The sequence below is a fragment of the Bos taurus genome, chromosome 7 (genome assembly GCF_002263795.3).
Source record: "Bos taurus isolate L1 Dominette 01449 registration number 42190680 breed Hereford chromosome 7, ARS-UCD2.0, whole genome shotgun sequence".
NCBI lineage: Eukaryota > Metazoa > Chordata > Mammalia > Artiodactyla > Bovidae > Bos > Bos taurus.
Window position 1 is genome coordinate 73,594,168 of NC_037334.1, and position 18,011 is coordinate 73,612,178.

The 18,011-nt window shown below is 35.5% G+C and overlaps 1 protein-coding gene across 2 annotated transcripts in view; it reads left to right on the forward strand.

Moving 5' to 3' along the window:
• The window catches only part of GABRA1 (gamma-aminobutyric acid type A receptor subunit alpha1), a 57,956-nt gene that overhangs the window by 13,571 nt on the left and 26,374 nt on the right, over positions 1 to 18,011 (forward strand). For both annotated transcript variants that reach the window (XM_010807577.4, NM_001191119.3), the window contains 3 exon segments: positions 5,327 to 5,394; positions 13,532 to 13,752; positions 15,863 to 15,945. In XM_010807577.4, the coding sequence (XP_010805879.1) occupies positions 5,327 to 5,394; positions 13,532 to 13,752; positions 15,863 to 15,945 (372 nt within the window).

Consider the following 18,011-nt stretch of genomic DNA (forward strand, 5'->3'; position numbering starts at 1 on the left):
TGGACTTTCTTAAACAAAGAGCATTTATTCTCATCTTTGCTTTATTCTTTCTTTTATGCTTTAGATCTTTGCTTTATTCTTTCTTTTATGCTTTAGATCTTTGCTTTCTTCTTCCCTCTCCTTGAAATGTCTTTGCCTGGATCTGTTCATCCTTGAATTTTTCTCACCTTCTAGGTCACAAGTCAAATGCCATCTCTTCTTTCAGAGCATTTATAATGATCTGACATTAACTAGTGTAATTCATGCATATATGCTTATACACAACTATGTATAATTCTATCTACCTACCTACCTGTTTATCTGTCTATGTTTCTAACCTATTTACCTAAAATATGTGCTACCTAAGACTATGAGATATGCTGCAGAAGAACAGGAACAACTGCACTTTTGTTAACCAGTGTATTAACTGTTATCTAGAAAAGTGCCTTCCTAGCACATAGAAAACTCTCAATAAACATTTGTTGACTAAATTAACGTACCCAGAAAATACATCTATTTGACTTTCACTCCAATAGAATGGAGTTGACTGTGCACGTATTATTTCTTCACTGAAGAAGTAATAAAATAGTCTAAGAGACCTTAAGGGATTGCCTAAAATCACATAGCTTGTTCTCTAGGAAAATCTGAGTTAAAATCCAAGTGTTTTGACTCTTAATCCAATGTGCTTACTACTTACTATACTACACTGCTTTTCTGATTTTTGCCTCAAGCGCTAATCATCTTTTTGAATTATCACTTCAAAACATCTGTTACTTCAATACTTATCAGCGGGATATCAACATTGTAGGAAATCCCTAGTAAAAACAGATCTACTGCTGTCTAGCTGTTACAGAGGTTATAACCATGTATGTGCATATGTGTATGCATATATGTGTGTTTGTGAATATATGTGTGCACATATATGTAATATAAATAATATGTATATGTTGTATGTGAAACATATCTTTGAAAGGGGTGCTTGTTTAAAGAATGATTTTAATCATCATAAACAATTTACACTGATGTACTGTCTTAGATATCCTTAATCACTGTAACAATAACAACCATCATAATTTCATTTTATATAACTCTATTCCATCTTTATCCTTTGAAAACTTGAACACTGTTATACAGTTATACTAATTCTAAAGAATCTGTTGATTATTTTACACTGGACAGAGGATTATTGTGACAAAAATACTGGATTGGAAAAAAAATTACTTGCTGATTAATCTAGTCTCTGAACATTTCTTCCAACTAAGTTATTTTAATTGATTTCCACTTGCAGACAGTCTCCTCATTACATAAGAGGTTCATTCACGTATAACTTTGGTTAGGTGTGTAATCTTCCTAGCTAAACTTCATTAGAAGTTCCTGCCTCATGTTGTATGCTCTCAAATAGAATATTTCAAGCATAAAATTCTTTACTTTTCCCATGTGATCCATAGAAAGGCCTTGAATACTTTCTAGATATTTCTAATAACTTCAGAGTCTAATGCTAAGTCAATAAAGTCTGGTATTAGAGCATGTGATTTAAATTCTATTGTTCCTTAAATAATAAATTTTATATATATGTATAAATATAAAATTCTTACTGGAGGGGAGGGGGGGAGATGACAAAGTTTTTCTAGAATTGGGAAAAAGAAGGTTCCTCAACAATTGCCTTAGCTCTCAGCCAAAACACATGAGTATGAGTGCATCTTCCATTTAAGCCTGGTTGATCTGAAGAGGACTGGATTTCAAACCACCATTATTTTGTCAAAAAGCAAGTTAAGCATGGCACTATTTATAATTTGGCTGAAGTTCCTTCACAATGACCCTCTAGCTTGAACCTTTGCACTCCAGATTATAAAATGTTTATCTTAAAGCAGAATGACTTCACATGCCACTTAAGGACTCCCTGGTGAGCTGAAATGAAGGACGCTTTTGGTCAAAGGATTCTATTCTTTGCCACTGAAATTGTACTCAACTGAGTGAGAATGTGGTTTGAGGATAATCATTAAGTATATATTTGAATAGAAAAAACTATGTAAGGGAATACATCAAGATATTAACAGTGAATTTATGTGGATGGTGATATTTCAGGGTATTTAAATTTTAAAAATATTTTACTGAAGCGTCTCAACTTAAATTATGGACTTATATTTTTTATTAAGTGTTTTTTTTTTTTTGTAAATGACATAATATGTTATATTGGGCTTATGCTTACTCTAAAGCTTTTGTAATGTTTTACAGTAGCATTCCCAAGTGAGTTTTGGAAACACAGGGGTAGATGACGTTGACCACATTCATTTAAAACATGGTTTCTTAGAGAAATTAGCATGGTAATGTCCAAGGCATATCTTTCAGCAGCATACATAATAAGCAGTTTGACAGCAATGGTAATTTCTTTTCCCACTATATTTCACTGATGACAAATAAAAGAAAACTACTTTAACATGTGACAAGGGAGCTATATTAGAAGGGAAAGTATAGAAAGTGAGTCTTCTGATTATCTTGCTTCCCCTAGGTTGCAGATGGAATCATCTGCTAACAATCTAAAAACAACAGAGAGAAATATTCTGTATAGTTGGCAAGTTCACTTCTTCAGAGCATTTTATGATAGAACAGAGTTTTAGAAAAATTTTATTGGCATATAGTTGATTTATAATGTTATGTTAGTTTCCAATATACAGCAAAGTGAATCAGTTGTGCATAGACATATACCATTCTTTTTAGATTATTTTCTCATATAGGCCATTACAGACTATTGAGTAGAGTTCCCTATACTATATAATAACTTCTCAGTTATCTTATTAGTTATCTGTTTTATATATAGTAGTGCGTATATGTCAATCCCAATCCCCCAATTCAGCCCATACCTCCTTACCCCCTGGTAACCATGTTTGTTTTCTACATCTGTAACTTTATTTATGTTTTGTAGATCAGTTCATTTGTATTCTTTTTTTAGATTCCAATATAAGCGGTATCATGTGATATTTGTCTTTCTCTGACTGACTTCACTCAGCATGATTATTTCTGGCTCCATCCGTGTTGCTGTGAATGGCATTATTTTGTTCTTTCTATGGCTAATATTCCATTGTATATATGTACCACTTCTTTTCTATCCATTCCTCTGTTGATGGACATTTAGGTTGCTTCCATGTTCTGGCTATTGTACATAGTGCTACAGTGAACATTGGGGTGCATATATCTTTTCAAATGATGATTTTCTCTGGATATATGCCCAAGAGTTGGATTGCTGGATCATATGGTAGTTCTATTTTTAGTTTTTTTACAGAATATCCATACTGTTCTCCATAGTGGCTGCACTAATTTATGTTCCCACCAACCGTGTAGGTGGGAGGGTTCCCTTTTCTCCACATCCTCCTCAGCATTTAATAAAAAAGCATATTGGTTGCCCCTAAAACATCTGGTAAGCCAAGATTTGAAAAGCTAGCTACCTCGGGGAGTATTCATTTTCTCCTAACACTCCCGAAATAGATAATACTGATAAAAGAGTCCAAAAGAATTGTCCCATGCCACGTAGCACTTGCAAGTCTGAAAACAGGGACACGTATTTCCCCAAGTAAGTGTGCATTTAATAATAGGTCCCTGCCATAAAAATAAAATGAAAGAAAGGAAATAATCTTACTTCCATAAGTGTCACTCAAAGCCATAAGATATTCATCATAAACCTTATAGCTTGTAATCTGGAAAGAACTGAAATTCAACTTCAAGAACAAAATGAGTTGTTTTACTTGATCTAGAAAGGGAAATCTTGAAAGAGAAAGGACGAAAATGAGCCCAATGAATAGATGAATTCCAGCTTTTGTGACTAGATAGCATGTTTTCATTGTATTATGATTTTTAATTGAAAGTCATTCTGACATTCTAATAAAGTGTGAGCTCTTGCTGGACTCTTAAGAAATAACAGATATACAAATATATATTTCCATATATGTATATATGGAAATAAAGTGTGCAGTAGAGAGAGAGATGTATGCATTGGGGAATGACTGCTGGAAAAGGTGAGAAGAGTAACGTGGTGTGGGAGGCAAGTGGCTAGTCCATCAGACTTAGTGCTGACAGCTATTCTCTTAAGCTCCGCGGTTGCTGCAGGACGTTGGATGTTAAAGTTGAGGTTGGAAATGAGTTCTAAAACCACAACTCTATTCTCTTTGTCTCAAGCTATGTTCTTTATTTTGAAACACTGATCAGTAAACCCCACATAATTATTATGTCAGCAGGCTCATTTAAGCATTTTGGAGCCAATGAAATTTTGGGGGGTAGGGAACAAAACCTAAAAAATAATGGATTGTTTATGGAGGGGACTATCTCCACCTCAAAATTATTCTATCATTTGAGATACACATTATGTGTATAACATGACTTCCACAAGCCAAATTTATACTGAACGTTTAACTCTTTACAAGTGAATTGCTAGGGGATCAGATTTTTGATTTTCAAATGAACTTATTATTGCATGTATTGGGTCAACTTTTTAATATACCATACCAAAGATACAAATATCCTGATCAATGAAATGAATTGTTTAAAATACTGGACTGTTACTTCTCAGAGCTAAAGTTGAAAATTAAAAAGTCATCTTTTTCATTCTCACCTCTCAACAAAGGTTTCCTTTTATACAAGCAACATTTAAAAAAAAATCTATGTTGGGTTGTCACCAAACTACATACATTTTATTGGTTGATATATATGCCTCAGAGCCACTAACATAAAATTACATTGAGCTTGAAATGGAATCTATTAAATGAACTTTGCTGTACCATAATATGTGCTTCTTGTCCTCAAAATTGAAGATACTTGCATAGGTTGTCAGATTTTCTTCCCAGGGAGTAATTTGGATAATCCACTTACGATTTAATTCCAGAAAGAAATCGTTTATAAAACACACCCTTGAGTGCTTAAGCCATAATAAAGCTTGCTACAGTACACTATATACATCCCAAGTGTAGCCTAAATACCTGGAGAATCTGGCAGGCTGTATAAGAATAGTTAAGCTTAAATCATACCCATATGCTAACATGTTTTTTATTACAACATGAAATGGTTTGGTATCATTCAGGAAAGTGTGTCCATTCTTACAGAATCCATTAAGAATCATCTGACCTCTCCATAAAATCTGTCTCCCAGAGTGGCATATTTAGGCTCCCTTCTCCATTGAAAAATATTCACTGTGAAATTTCATGTGTAAGCAGTAAATTATCAGGACTACACAGTGGAGCAATTTTAGAAATAGCTAATCAAAGCCAATAAATTTCCCATTTGGGTGTGAGTATATGGTTGTGAGATCTAATAAGGGCTGTTGATAGACATTCACTGTCCCAATTTCCTGCTTCATCAGAGCGTGTAACTGAAGTGAAGACTGACATCTTCGTCACCAGTTTCGGACCCGTTTCAGACCATGATATGGTAAGTGACTCTGCAATTTTGGTTTTTCTGGAGTATTTTCTAAATTTAACTTTTGAAAGGAAAAATATGGATTAGGTTTTTAGGAAGTAATTTGCAGTGCCCTGGGTATATCTTTGTGTTTCTCTATGTGCATAATAAGCAATATATCATACATATGTAACATATATATATGTAATATATGTATATATAATATTTACATAATGGAAAATACCCATTTACTTTTCAGGCCAGGCCTGTTTATAGTTATCAACGACTGCAGTCTTCTTTTGTTCCATCACTGAAATTATTCCTTTGCCTTGGTCTATGTTTTGTGATTCAAATAGTGTGAATTACCTTATATTTCAGTTAGGAGGACATATTGATTGAAGAATGTTCGCTTTCTGGATCGCCAGGACTGTCATAGAATAGCTGTAAACACTGCAATTGCTGAATTATTTTTGGTTAAAAAGGAGAAATGTGTATAAAAGCTGAGCAAATACTTGACCAGAATTAGACTGAGGATGAAATAACACCTGTGGGAAAGGTTCGGCTTCACTGCAAAAGGCAATCATTAAATTATTACCAAGAGTGAGAATAAAATGAATACATACCTGCTCTCTCTTTTCCCAATCCAAATGAACATGATTTTCTCTTCTATCTGATGGGAATTGGTAAGTCTGTAGAGCTCTGCAGATATCATATAATATTTCTGAACTCTTGACAGCCAAACTCCTATAGAAGCAAAAAAGCATAAAGAGGCCATGAGACACATCATTACAGTTATTTTGAAGATACATTAATTAAATACTATTTTTTGAAATATCTTTTTGTTTACACCATCTTAAAAGTCTTCTGATTTCCTAATAGCTCAGATGATTCAGAATAAATGTTAGAGAAAATAACAGTTTATACCAGCATTTCCCAAAGTGTGGAAATTCACAAGGCACCCAGAATGGCAGGGCTTAGAGCTCTGACCAGTCCCGAGGTAAGGTAAACTGCTGAACTGCATTTAATCTAGTGTGTTCCAATCATATTTGCCCCAAACCCTTTTCTTCAAGTGATGCTTGTTGACATTCTGTGACTCAAACATTGGGAAATGCTGACTTAGGATAATTAGATTTTGTTGTTTTTGTTTAGTCTCTGAGTCATGCCCAACTCTCTTGCTACTCTATGGACTGTAGACCACCAGGCATCTCTGGCCATGGGACTTCCCAAGCAAGAATACTGGAGTAGATTGCCATTTCCTTCTCCAGGGGATCTTTCCAACCCAGGGATGGAACCCACATCTCCAGCATTGACAAGTGGATTCTTTACCACTGAGCCACCAGTGAAGCCCCAGGATAATTAGATGCTTTACACTTAAGACAGGTTATGAATGTAACCTGTACAGATTAGAGTCAGTGGAGCATAGAAGAGATAGCAGAGTGGTAGGTAAGAATACAAATTTCTGAACCAGAATGCCTGGGTTTATAATACCAGTCTTTTTACTATATAAGAGTGTATCTGTCCTTGGGGAAATTACTTAATATGTCTCTTGCCTCAGCTTATTCATGTGTGAAATGGGAGTAATAATAATAATACATCATGGAGTTATCACAAGTATTAAATGAACTAATACATGAAAAGCACTTAAAAATCATTGGCATATCCTAAGCACTCAATAAATGTCAACCACTATCACTATGTAAGAAAAAGAAATATCAAAGTTAGCCAGAATGGTGGATTTCTTCCTCTGGTAATTCATTTTGCCATTGTGGTCAGTCCATAGACCACTTTATTGAAATACTGTGCAATACAATAATTTTTACAAACTTGATTGTGGTCTGAAAACTATTGTGATTCTCCCACATTGCAACTCAATCTTCCCACAAAACTATTATTCTCTCATGCTACTTTTCTAATTAAGAAACTTTAATATATCCCAGTTCAGTTTAAGGTCAAATGTAAGCTCCTCTGCCTATATCCCATAATAACCATACATGATTTTACCACTCGTCCTCACTTGTTCCCACGGACTACTTAGTGATTTGCATAAGTATTACTTTCTGTGAGGCATATCCTTGGGGGCTAGAACTTCTGATTCTAGGATTCAGCCTTGCTGAATTCAAATTCATCACTGACAGCAGAGTGACATTGGAGCAAATCAATCTTGTAAGGCTCAATCCTTGTAAGACTTCAACAACAACAGCATCCTTGTAGGACTGTTAGGAATTTTAAATGAGATACATAAATAAGGGTCTATCGACAGTGCTCAATAAATAGTAACTATTATTATTTTTTGTCTCTGAACCCCTTATGATGGCATGCACCCTTTGTAGAAATTTCCTCTAACCTCTATCCATTTAAATTTTGTATTTCCCCCAAAATCCAAATCAAGACCCAAATGCTTGATGAAAACTTTTCTTTTATTCACCCAATAACAAATTAACTTTCCCTTTCTGCATTCAATCATATTTATTGACTGTAAAATACAATTTAGCTTTTGGTCTCATATATAACATTGTTTTGTTAAGTTACTTATATTAGTATCTTATTTTCCTAAAGTGATGCCAAATGACATAAAGGCAAGTATGTTTCACATCTCTTATACTATCAAAGCATTGCTGTTTTACAGTAAGTGTTTAATTTCTACTTACTTGGTAAAAGGTTTATGAGTCTACATTAACTTTTAAAAATTAAGGTCTTCTGGGACTCAGTAAATAACACCCTCTTTCCTACCTGAGTTCTGATTGTTTTGATAAATAAGATAGCAAAGGACATGAAAAAGGAGGATATCATCTTTATTACTAATAATGTTGATATTTTAGAAGGTGGCTTATATCTGCAGACAAGTGGTTTCCAGAGTAAACACCAGGGTCAGCCAGAGTAACCCACCCAATCAGCAGGCAGTGTTGGCTTCCCTCTTCAAGAGTGGGGACTGACCACGTAAAACGTGTAGCATGGAGGAACACAGTAGCATTTGCGAGTCTAAAATGGAGACTCGCATTTTTGATGTCTTCTCCATCAAAAATGGAGAAGACAAGAGGAAGTTGCTGAGATAGACAAGATTAATTTCTCTTTCCAAATTCTTCTGTCGAGTTAAATTACTTGTCCTCTCTCCCCTCTCTGAATAGAACAGTGTGAGAGACAGGAGAACTTTCAGAAGTTTTGCACTGGTGAAGCTTTCTTCTCATAGATGGAACACCAAGAGAGGGGATAAAGGATTACAAATAGTTCACACTAATAAAGATATTACTCCTCCTCCTAATAATAATAAGGCTATGTGCTTAGTTTCTCAGTCGTGTCTGACTCTTGGTGACCTCATGGACTGTGGCTCACCAGGCTCCTCTGTCCATGGGATTTTCCAGGCAAAAATACTGGAGTGGGTTGCCATGCCTTCCTCCAGAGGATCTTCCTGACCCAGGGATTGAACCCAGGTCTCTCACATTGCAGGTGGATTCTTTACTGTTTGAGCCATCAGGGAAGCCCAATAATAATATGACTATTCTCTATCATTGGCACCTAGCATGATGTCTCAGGAAGAGTAGATGCTCAGTAGAAATTATTAAGGGACAGTGCCCAAATAAAGCCATATACAGTCAAGCACTTTTCTCTTGGAAAATATTTTGCATGAACAGTGATGTCTTTTCTCTTAGACAAAAGATTCTCACTAGGATTTTGGATACACTATTAACCCTAAGATTACCATAAATTACTTTTTACAAATGGCCTTTGGTCAATAATCAGGTCAGAAGAAGGGACCAGAGTCTAAACCAGTGACACTGTTTTGCCTAAAACTCTTAAATAAGCCAACATTTGAATTGTTCTGTCACAGAAGCAAATTAGCCATAAGTATGCAACTGATTTCCTAAGTGACTAGTGGAAACTGTACCTAACCACTTTGAGAAGATTAATATTTAAACTACATTATGGGAGAATTATCCATAAGAAAGAGTGGAATGATTTACAGGGTAGCAAAATTAAAAGGCAGAATGACAAAGCTATTTTTCAAGACAGGAAATATAGTTTTTAAACTGAGTACTACTAAAGAACTAAATAATAATAACCATAACAACATTAAACACTATCGAATGCTTATGTTAGGCACTGTGCTAAGGATTTTCTAGATCATATATCTTTTAATCCCCATGCCAAAATTTTTGCTACATGTTATTATTATCCACATTTTCCAGAGTAGAAAAGTAACCCAGCTAGGTAACAACTTAAACTCAGGCTGTCTGTCCTTAGAGATTCCACAGATCCCAAAGTATCTGACTTCATCTGGAATAGAAAACAAAATTAGGACAACTCCTTAACTTTATTTTAAAAACCATTAATTGGCAATCAAACTGCACATTCCCAGGGCACTAGGTTCTGACAAAAATATCCAGGCAGCACAATCAGAAAGCCCTGTTTTCCATAGTGCTTAAAATGTATTAAATCACAGCACACACAGATGGTAATAAATTGTGCAAGTGGGAACACTTCAGTACAATATTTATTTAGAAACATAACGGATGTTGTGTCCCTGTCTTCAGAATAAGGCTCATATTCTCCAGGGACCTGCTGTATTGAAAAGGGGAACTGGGAGAGAATTTTTACTTGAGTGGTGGAGGCTGGAACACTGAACCCCGAAGGAAGTATTCACCAACACTTCTTATTTGTTCAGACACACTTCTGTGGAGTCTTCTCTTTTACCTTCTGTTTTTGTTTTACTTAGTTATGACCAGTTTCTCACTTTCTTCATTTCCTGTCCTACCACCCTTCCAAAGAAATAGCACTTTTTTATTCCCTGATACCTTGAAATCTAATACAAATTTGTGTTGAAAGAAAAACAAAATGGGAGACCAATAGCAACTTTTAACTTTTACTGAGAACTTCTGTGCTTTAGATCTTCTTGCAAGTTTTTCACTTGTGTTGGCTCACTTCTGACCACAGGCAAATGGAATGAGTATTGCAATGATCCCTACTTTATTGGCAGCCAAGGGCGTTAGAGTAAATAAGAAAATTGCCTAAGGCCATTCATCTGGAAGAAGGACAATTCAGTTCTAGTTAGCAGGTTTATAATTTACATTTGTACGCTTTATGCCATGGCTCTTCTCTCTCCTTCTTGTTCTGACTTCCTAAAGAAGGAGTTCTGGCACATCTTGGTCTAGTGAATTTCGACCAGGGGGAGAGGTCGGGCTGTACAAGTAGCGACTGGGAGCTGCCTGCAGCTACCATGGCAATATTGCAGGGGCCATTCCCAAAACATGGGAAAACAAATATTTCGTCCTTGATTAGGCAAGAAGTGTTCACGATCAACTGCTTTCATATCAGTTTTATTTTTTTATTTTATTTTTTAAGTTTACAATATTGTATTGGTTTTGCCATATATCAAAATGAATCTGCCACAGGTATATATGTGTTCCCCATCCTGAACCCTTATCCTCCTCCCTCCCCATACCATCCCTCTGGGTCATCCCAGTGCACCAGCCCCAAGCATCCAGTATCATGCATCGAACCTGGACTGGCTTTCTACGTCTAACAAAGGGAAACATAAAAATTAAAGCTTATTTAATTTTGCTCTTTGTGCATGTGTATGCATGTGTGTGTACATGCACGCTTGCGTAACCAGAACAATATTTGAAGAGAGAGTATCTTAAAGGAATTTGGACGTCATTGTCCTTCATTAACACAGGGAAATAAAGCTAGCTTTAAATATGTTAAACTGTAAGCCTTAGGAGCTTGGCAGGTTTTGACATTTTTTTTAATCTTAGCTTTTGGGATATATCTTGTCAAAGACTTGATAAATATATTTTATCTTATAGGTAACATTTATTTTATATTCAAAAATCTCCTTGGAGCAAGCAAACAAGCGAACAAATGTTTTAGATTCATAGTAATATGGTCAGCTTAGACATCCTTGGAGCCTTGATTTACAAATGACCCTTGCCTCCACTGTTGACCAGGCTAAAATTTTGCAGCCTAATAAAGTATAGAGCTTATGTGACTGACTCCTGAGTAATAGACATAGATAGCATCATTGTCATAGCCCTGACTTACAAGTTTGTCTGTTGTCTAGAGACGAGAACATGCACAGCCCAGACTAAACCCATCCATTCTGCTTCCCTGGCAAGCACTCCTACTCTGGATCCCTTCCTGATGCAATCCACAGGCACTCTCCTCATTTCTCTCCGCATGAAAAACACTATTCTAAGCCCATCCTACTCCTCCACGAGTTTCTCCCATAGCTTCCGAGTCTAAACAGTTTCTTCCTCTGTCAAATTTAACAGATGCTTAACACATGTTTCTAAGTAAATTCCTACGTCACATGTCCCAGTGCTTTTCATCTGACACTTCCAGACAGAAAAAACAGAGTAACTTCTCTTGCCTGCAAAGACAGACTGGTGTCATGTTACATTTTTTTAATTTCTATTTCAATCAGCATTTACCACTATGCCTGGTGCATTATAGACTTTGTTGTTGTTCTTTAGTGGCTAAGTCATGTCCAACTCTTTTGGGACCGCATGGACTGTAACTCACCAGACTCCTTGGGAAAGTCATGGGACTTTCCAGGCAAGAATACTGAAGTGGGTTGCCATTTTCTTCTCCAGGGGATCTTCCTAACCCAGGGATCGAACTGTGTCTCCTGCATTGGCAGGTGGATCCTTTACCACTGAGCCACCAGGAAAGCCCCTCATTATAGACTAACCAATAATAATTTTTACTTGATCAGCAATGCCAACTAGTGCTCTGAAAATTTTCATTCAAACTTTACCCAATTTTGCATTAACCCTCGGAAAAAAAGACGTAGTAAAATTCATGCACAAAAAGCCTGAAGGTAGACACTGTTTATTTTACATGCCCTAAAGACAACATGTATAAGATTAAAAAAAAGAAAAAAAAAACAGCAGCTTTCTGATACATCAGGGTTTAGGGGTTTAGGAAAATGGAGCATGATGTTTTTAAGTTAGTTTTCCTTCCAGTTTGGAGCATTCTAAGATTAATGGAGAATATGGTAGTCTTTATTTCAAACCACTGAGTTCCAATTTTAGTGTGTGTAGCAAGTCCTGTAAGAAAGATTGATATTATTACCCCTTTCAATTTTAGGAGCTGGTAAATCTCATTGCTTGTTTTCAGATTAGAAGACGTTTGTCTCAGGGTATTGCCATGAGGAATGCTGTATTTATTCAAATAAATAGATTCCCTGGCTATGAATGATGAAGAGCTTCACACCATTTCTCATGTGTCTCATACACATCAGTTTAGTTCAGTTGCTCAGTCGTGCCCAACTCTTTGCGACCCCATGGACTACAGCACGCCAGCCCTCCCTGTCCATCGCCCACTCCTGGAGTTTACTCAAACTCATGTCCATTGAGTCAGTGATGCCATCCAACCATCTCATCCTCGGTTGTCCCCTTCTTCTCCTGCCTTCAATCTTTTCCAGCATCAGGGTCTTTTCAAATGATTCAGTTCTTCCCATCAGGTGGCCAAAGTATTGGAGTTTCAGCTGAAACTCATACACATATATACTCACAAAAACACACTCACACACCTGCATACTCGGAATTCTTTTCTCTCTCTTTTTTTTGGAAAAGATGCAAATTACCATTGAAATGGATTTCTTATTTTCATAATCTTCTTCATTGTGTAGAACTGAAAGTCTGTATACATTATTTGTGGGGGAAAATGTTTACTTAGCCAAAAGAAGATTATTTCAGCATTAGCATCATGGATGTCTTGGGATTGGGGTTTTCAGAGACCATAAGAGGGTCCCTAGAATGTTATACTCTATTTTTAGAACTAAAATTGTCTAATTTAAACATTTTCATGTATGTAATAACCTGTAACATGAGTTCTGTTTTTATTTGCAATATATTCTGTCCCTTTGAGTACTGATATGATGGAGGTGGGGTGGAAGTAAGGTGCTAAGTTCCTTTCACATATCTGAGAAGATATTCAGCAGAATTTTTCTGACAAAATAGTGTTTGAAATTTTAGTTATTTTTAAAGTGATTATGCCAACCAAGGATTCACCTGACACCGATAGGTTCAGGCCACCACAAATTTACTTGTAGAAATATCATCCAGCTCGTGTTTTGCTTCTAAAGTTTCAAAAAGGATGCATTGTTGTTATAAGACATTTGCATTACAAGAACAGCACAGTGAACTCTTTGCCATTTTCCCAAATTACCTAGGAGTATACAATAGATGTATTTTTCCGTCAAAGTTGGAAGGATGAAAGGTTAAAATTTAAAGGACCTATGACAGTACTCCGATTAAATAACCTAATGGCAAGTAAAATCTGGACTCCGGACACCTTTTTCCACAATGGAAAGAAGTCAGTGGCACACAACATGACCATGCCGAACAAGCTCCTGCGCATCACAGAGGACGGCACTTTGCTGTACACCATGAGGTAAGGAGGACTGCGCTTTCCCCATGAACTTTTCTAGACCTTCTCTTCCACGTGTAGATTAACATCAAGCTGATGGGCCAGTGTAGAGCATCTGGTTTCCTGTCCTCCCTGTATTTCAAGTTTAATACTTACTCTACTATGAACACTAAACAGGCTGAAATATTATGCAAGTCAAAGTGTTAAGTAAAATGATTAGACAAAAATGAAGAAAATGTTTACAATGTATATTAACTAATGCAATATATAGCTCCAACATATTCTAATCAATAGAGGGATTTCTCTCTACTATTATTTCATGACTTCCTGCCTTACAGTAAGGTGTAGATTAAATTTCTAGAAGCTATCTTCTATATGTACCTGAAAATGTTTCTATTTAAAAAGAAGTGGGGAAAAAACAGAAAATAGAAAAAGTTCAAAAATTTTAAACATAAATTCATGTGGCAGTATACATATTGAAGAAGTGTATGAATTCACAATGATGTTGTTAATGAGAAAGAATATAAATATTACTAATTTTGCTTAAACTGAAGACTACATGTATATTTTTACTTTATAAATATTTCCCCCATTTTGAGATTACTGGACAGCTCAGCATCTGAACCAATCATTCATTTATGGTTAGATGAAAGAAGTATGAATCAAAAAAATTTTTGAATATTTTTAGATAAAATTTTTTTTTATTTATGAGAAACTCATTGAGGACTAATAAATAAGCACTTATTCTTAAAGGCAGCTGTTATTTCATATCCAAATGACTTGTTGAAATGTTGTTTCTGTAGATCTGGCCAGCACTTGCTAATTTAGGCCATTCAGTTATTCCTTTGGTATGAAAAGGTAATGAAGGGAATGCCTCAACTTGGAGGATTCTGTTTAGAATGAAAGTAGAGTGATACTTTGCCTTTAGAGAAAGCTTCCAAAATTCCTAGCTTTTTATACCCAAATGTCCAAATAAGAAACAAAGAAAACATGCTTCAGGTGCCACTGGAGATAGATGTTGGACTCAACTAGTAAACGTGTAATGGGACTGAAAGAATGAAAATTCAGAAAAGAGAGAAAGAAAATAGAGAATCAGTGGACAGGTATGTTGAGAACTTTCCAGATCATCCAAGCAGGATCTGTTTATATTTGAACTTTGAAATATTTTCCCTTGTAAAATATCCTACACTTGTTTTTGAGCCTAAATCTAGCGTGTATTTCTACTAGCTGGCAGTTACCTGAGGAGGGATTTGCACAGACTAAGAAGTTTATCTATTAAAGTTTCCCGATGTATCTAACATTCTTCATCAGGAACTAACATAATACCCTTCTCTGAAATGTCTCACCACCTTTGCTAATTTGTTACCACTTTCCTAATAGTTTGTCCTAAGGATATGAGTTTAGTTATTAATTTACATGTTTCATATTTACTTTAATTAATATTATAATGACTTCATGATTTTACTGGTTACAAAGACACCTTATCACATTTCTTGAGTTACCTAATAATATAGATAAATATATTTTCTGAAACTTATGTGAGGAATTTGGGTACAAATTTTCCATAGTTCCAGCAAATGAGATCAAATATATTTCAGTGAATTCCTTTCTTGACTACCCTTTTAAAACATAAATAGAATTCATGTTCCCAGAACATAGGGACTAAAAAGAAGTTCTGCAGAGTCCTGGCTTCCGTTAGGCAGTGGATTTGTAAATAAAACTAAACAGTTGGAATAGAGTGAAATGACATATAAAGGAGTCTAAATGACTCTAAGCTTCCCGAAGTCTGAGGACAGTTCCTCCCTCACATATCCCTTTGTTGTTTAATGCATTTGGTGCTATTTTAGGGAATGGAGTGGGGAACTAGATGGTCACAGAGAACAGTGTTGAAACATAGACATTACCACATGTAAAATAGATAGCCCGTGGGAATTTCCTGTATGATGCAGGGAGCTCAAGCCCCAGTGCTCTGTGTAATTCTTTTCAGATCCTTTGATTATTAACAGCTCAGTATGACACTGCTGTTTGTGCTCTTCTTTCTTGCTTTCTTAATATATTTGCTCTAGTTAATAACATCCCAGTCATATTTATCAGAAAGCATCTGATCTACCCTATATTTCTGTTAATTTCTAAGACTGACGGTGAGAGCCGAATGTCCAATGCATTTGGAGGATTTCCCTATGGATGCCCATGCCTGCCCTCTAAAATTTGGAAGCTGTGAGTAAATTTATTTTATTTTTGATTCTTATGAGAGCATGTCTTTAAGCAAGCAACCTCCAATTCATTATGAACATTAGAGAGACAGATAAAGAGTATCAAGAAAACTTAAATAGTGATTTATTGCAAGTGTTTTCTATAAGTAACCATCTTTTACTTCACTTTTTAATATCCTTTCAGGAAGGGGTTATTCCCCATCCTCTAGACTAGAAAGAATAAATTTTACTATTTAGTGGAAAAATTTCCATTTTTTTTCAAGTTATATTCATAGAAAACCAAATGAAGTATGGATGTTTATGCCTCATAGATATCATCTTCTTTCCAAAAAATGTTGGTCATTGTGTTTATTTTATATCATTACTGACATTTGTTTAGTCCTAATAATTCGACTTGTTTATCAGATGGAAATATTGGTAGATAGTAAAGGACAATAATTAGATTTTCTTAATAATGAAGCCTTAACCTAAGGATGATGCCAGAAAAGAAGTTAATTATAGTCTTAAAACAGTTTTAGCTCTGTTTGGATAGCTCATGAAATGTACTTACATATTATTGCTTCTGAAGACATCTTAGATAAATTCACTTTGTAATAACTTTCAAGGTTTCTACATCTTTAAAATATGCAGGCACACATTAGAGAAGCCTGGAGAACAGTGGCCAGCTGGTTAGGCTCTCTGGTCTTCCCGTTTTCCTGCTTTTGATTAGCGTGCATGCATAAAGTGAGGAGGAATTATGTATTCCTGGTTTCTGCAGGGGAGTTACATATAAGGACTGACTCAACTTCTGGACTAACCTAACCAGCTTTCTGTTCTCACTAGTCAGGCAATCTGAGCAACTATTTTGGTGAAGATATGATTCATAGAAGAAAAATAGTGGTAGTGTAGGAAGACAGCTAGCAAAGAAAATAGCAAAGGGCCTTCAGGCTCCTAACAGTACTAATCATGGAGAGACAACTTTCTCTATTTATATATCTCATTCTATACTAAAACCCAAGGATAAACTACCTACTTCAAAAACTGTCAGCTACACAGCCCATTGGTGAAAACTATTCCCCCTCAATCCTTTTCCGAATGTAATGTATGTTCTATGCCATGACCTATTACATTTTTTTTCTGATTACCAGTTCCATTTTTAATGATACTATTTTGTATTATGTGTTACTTATATGCCAGGCGATGTATTAAATATTTGTATATGAATCAACTCAGCTAATCCACAAAATAACCTTATAGTTCAAGGTATCATACAAAATCAGTACTCTTTTTGCCTAAAATGGTTCTGATTTATATCTAAAATCCTAGTATAACTACTAAATAGTATCCCCTTTTGCCTTCAGAGATATCTTGTTTTAGACATTTAACTATATGTTTAGTATATTAATCAGGAATACTTTTAAGCAGTGAGCATAGCTTAAAAAAAGGAGTCTAAATTTTCATACAAGATATATGAAGGTAAGTGATTATTGGTTAATTGCTGGTTAATTTAGCATCTTAACAAGGATGATGTTTTAAGATATTCTTAGATGTTCTTCCTGAAGACAAAATGTTTGCTGCTACTCCAGCCATTGCCTCCACTTTCAAAATAAAGAAAAATAGGGAGCAGAGAAGAAAGGAGTAGTGCCTGTATCAAAAAAAACTTTCCCTAAAATCCTAACAGACATCTTCTCACATCTCATTAATCAAAGCTGTGTCACATGACCAATGCTAAATACAACGGAGGCTGGAGAAACAAGGCACATTTAATTAGGCACATTGTCATCCTGAAGAAAATGGATAGTGAGTGGAACACAAATAGTGTCTTATATAAGAAAACTGAAATTTAAAGGCACATAAGTAAGCTGTTTTCTACCTCAGAGCCTTGGCATATGCTCTTTTCTCTGTCATGGTACTTTTCCCTTGTTTCTTAGCATGGTTGGTTTTATTTATCCCTTACATCTCAGTGTAAATATTAGTTTCTAGGGCCTTCTGTGAAGTCCTTTTCAAAATGTGTATATGGTCCCATCAGTCTTCTGATCATAATACACATTTATTTTATACCATTTATCACCAAGATAATTGTTAGTTTTA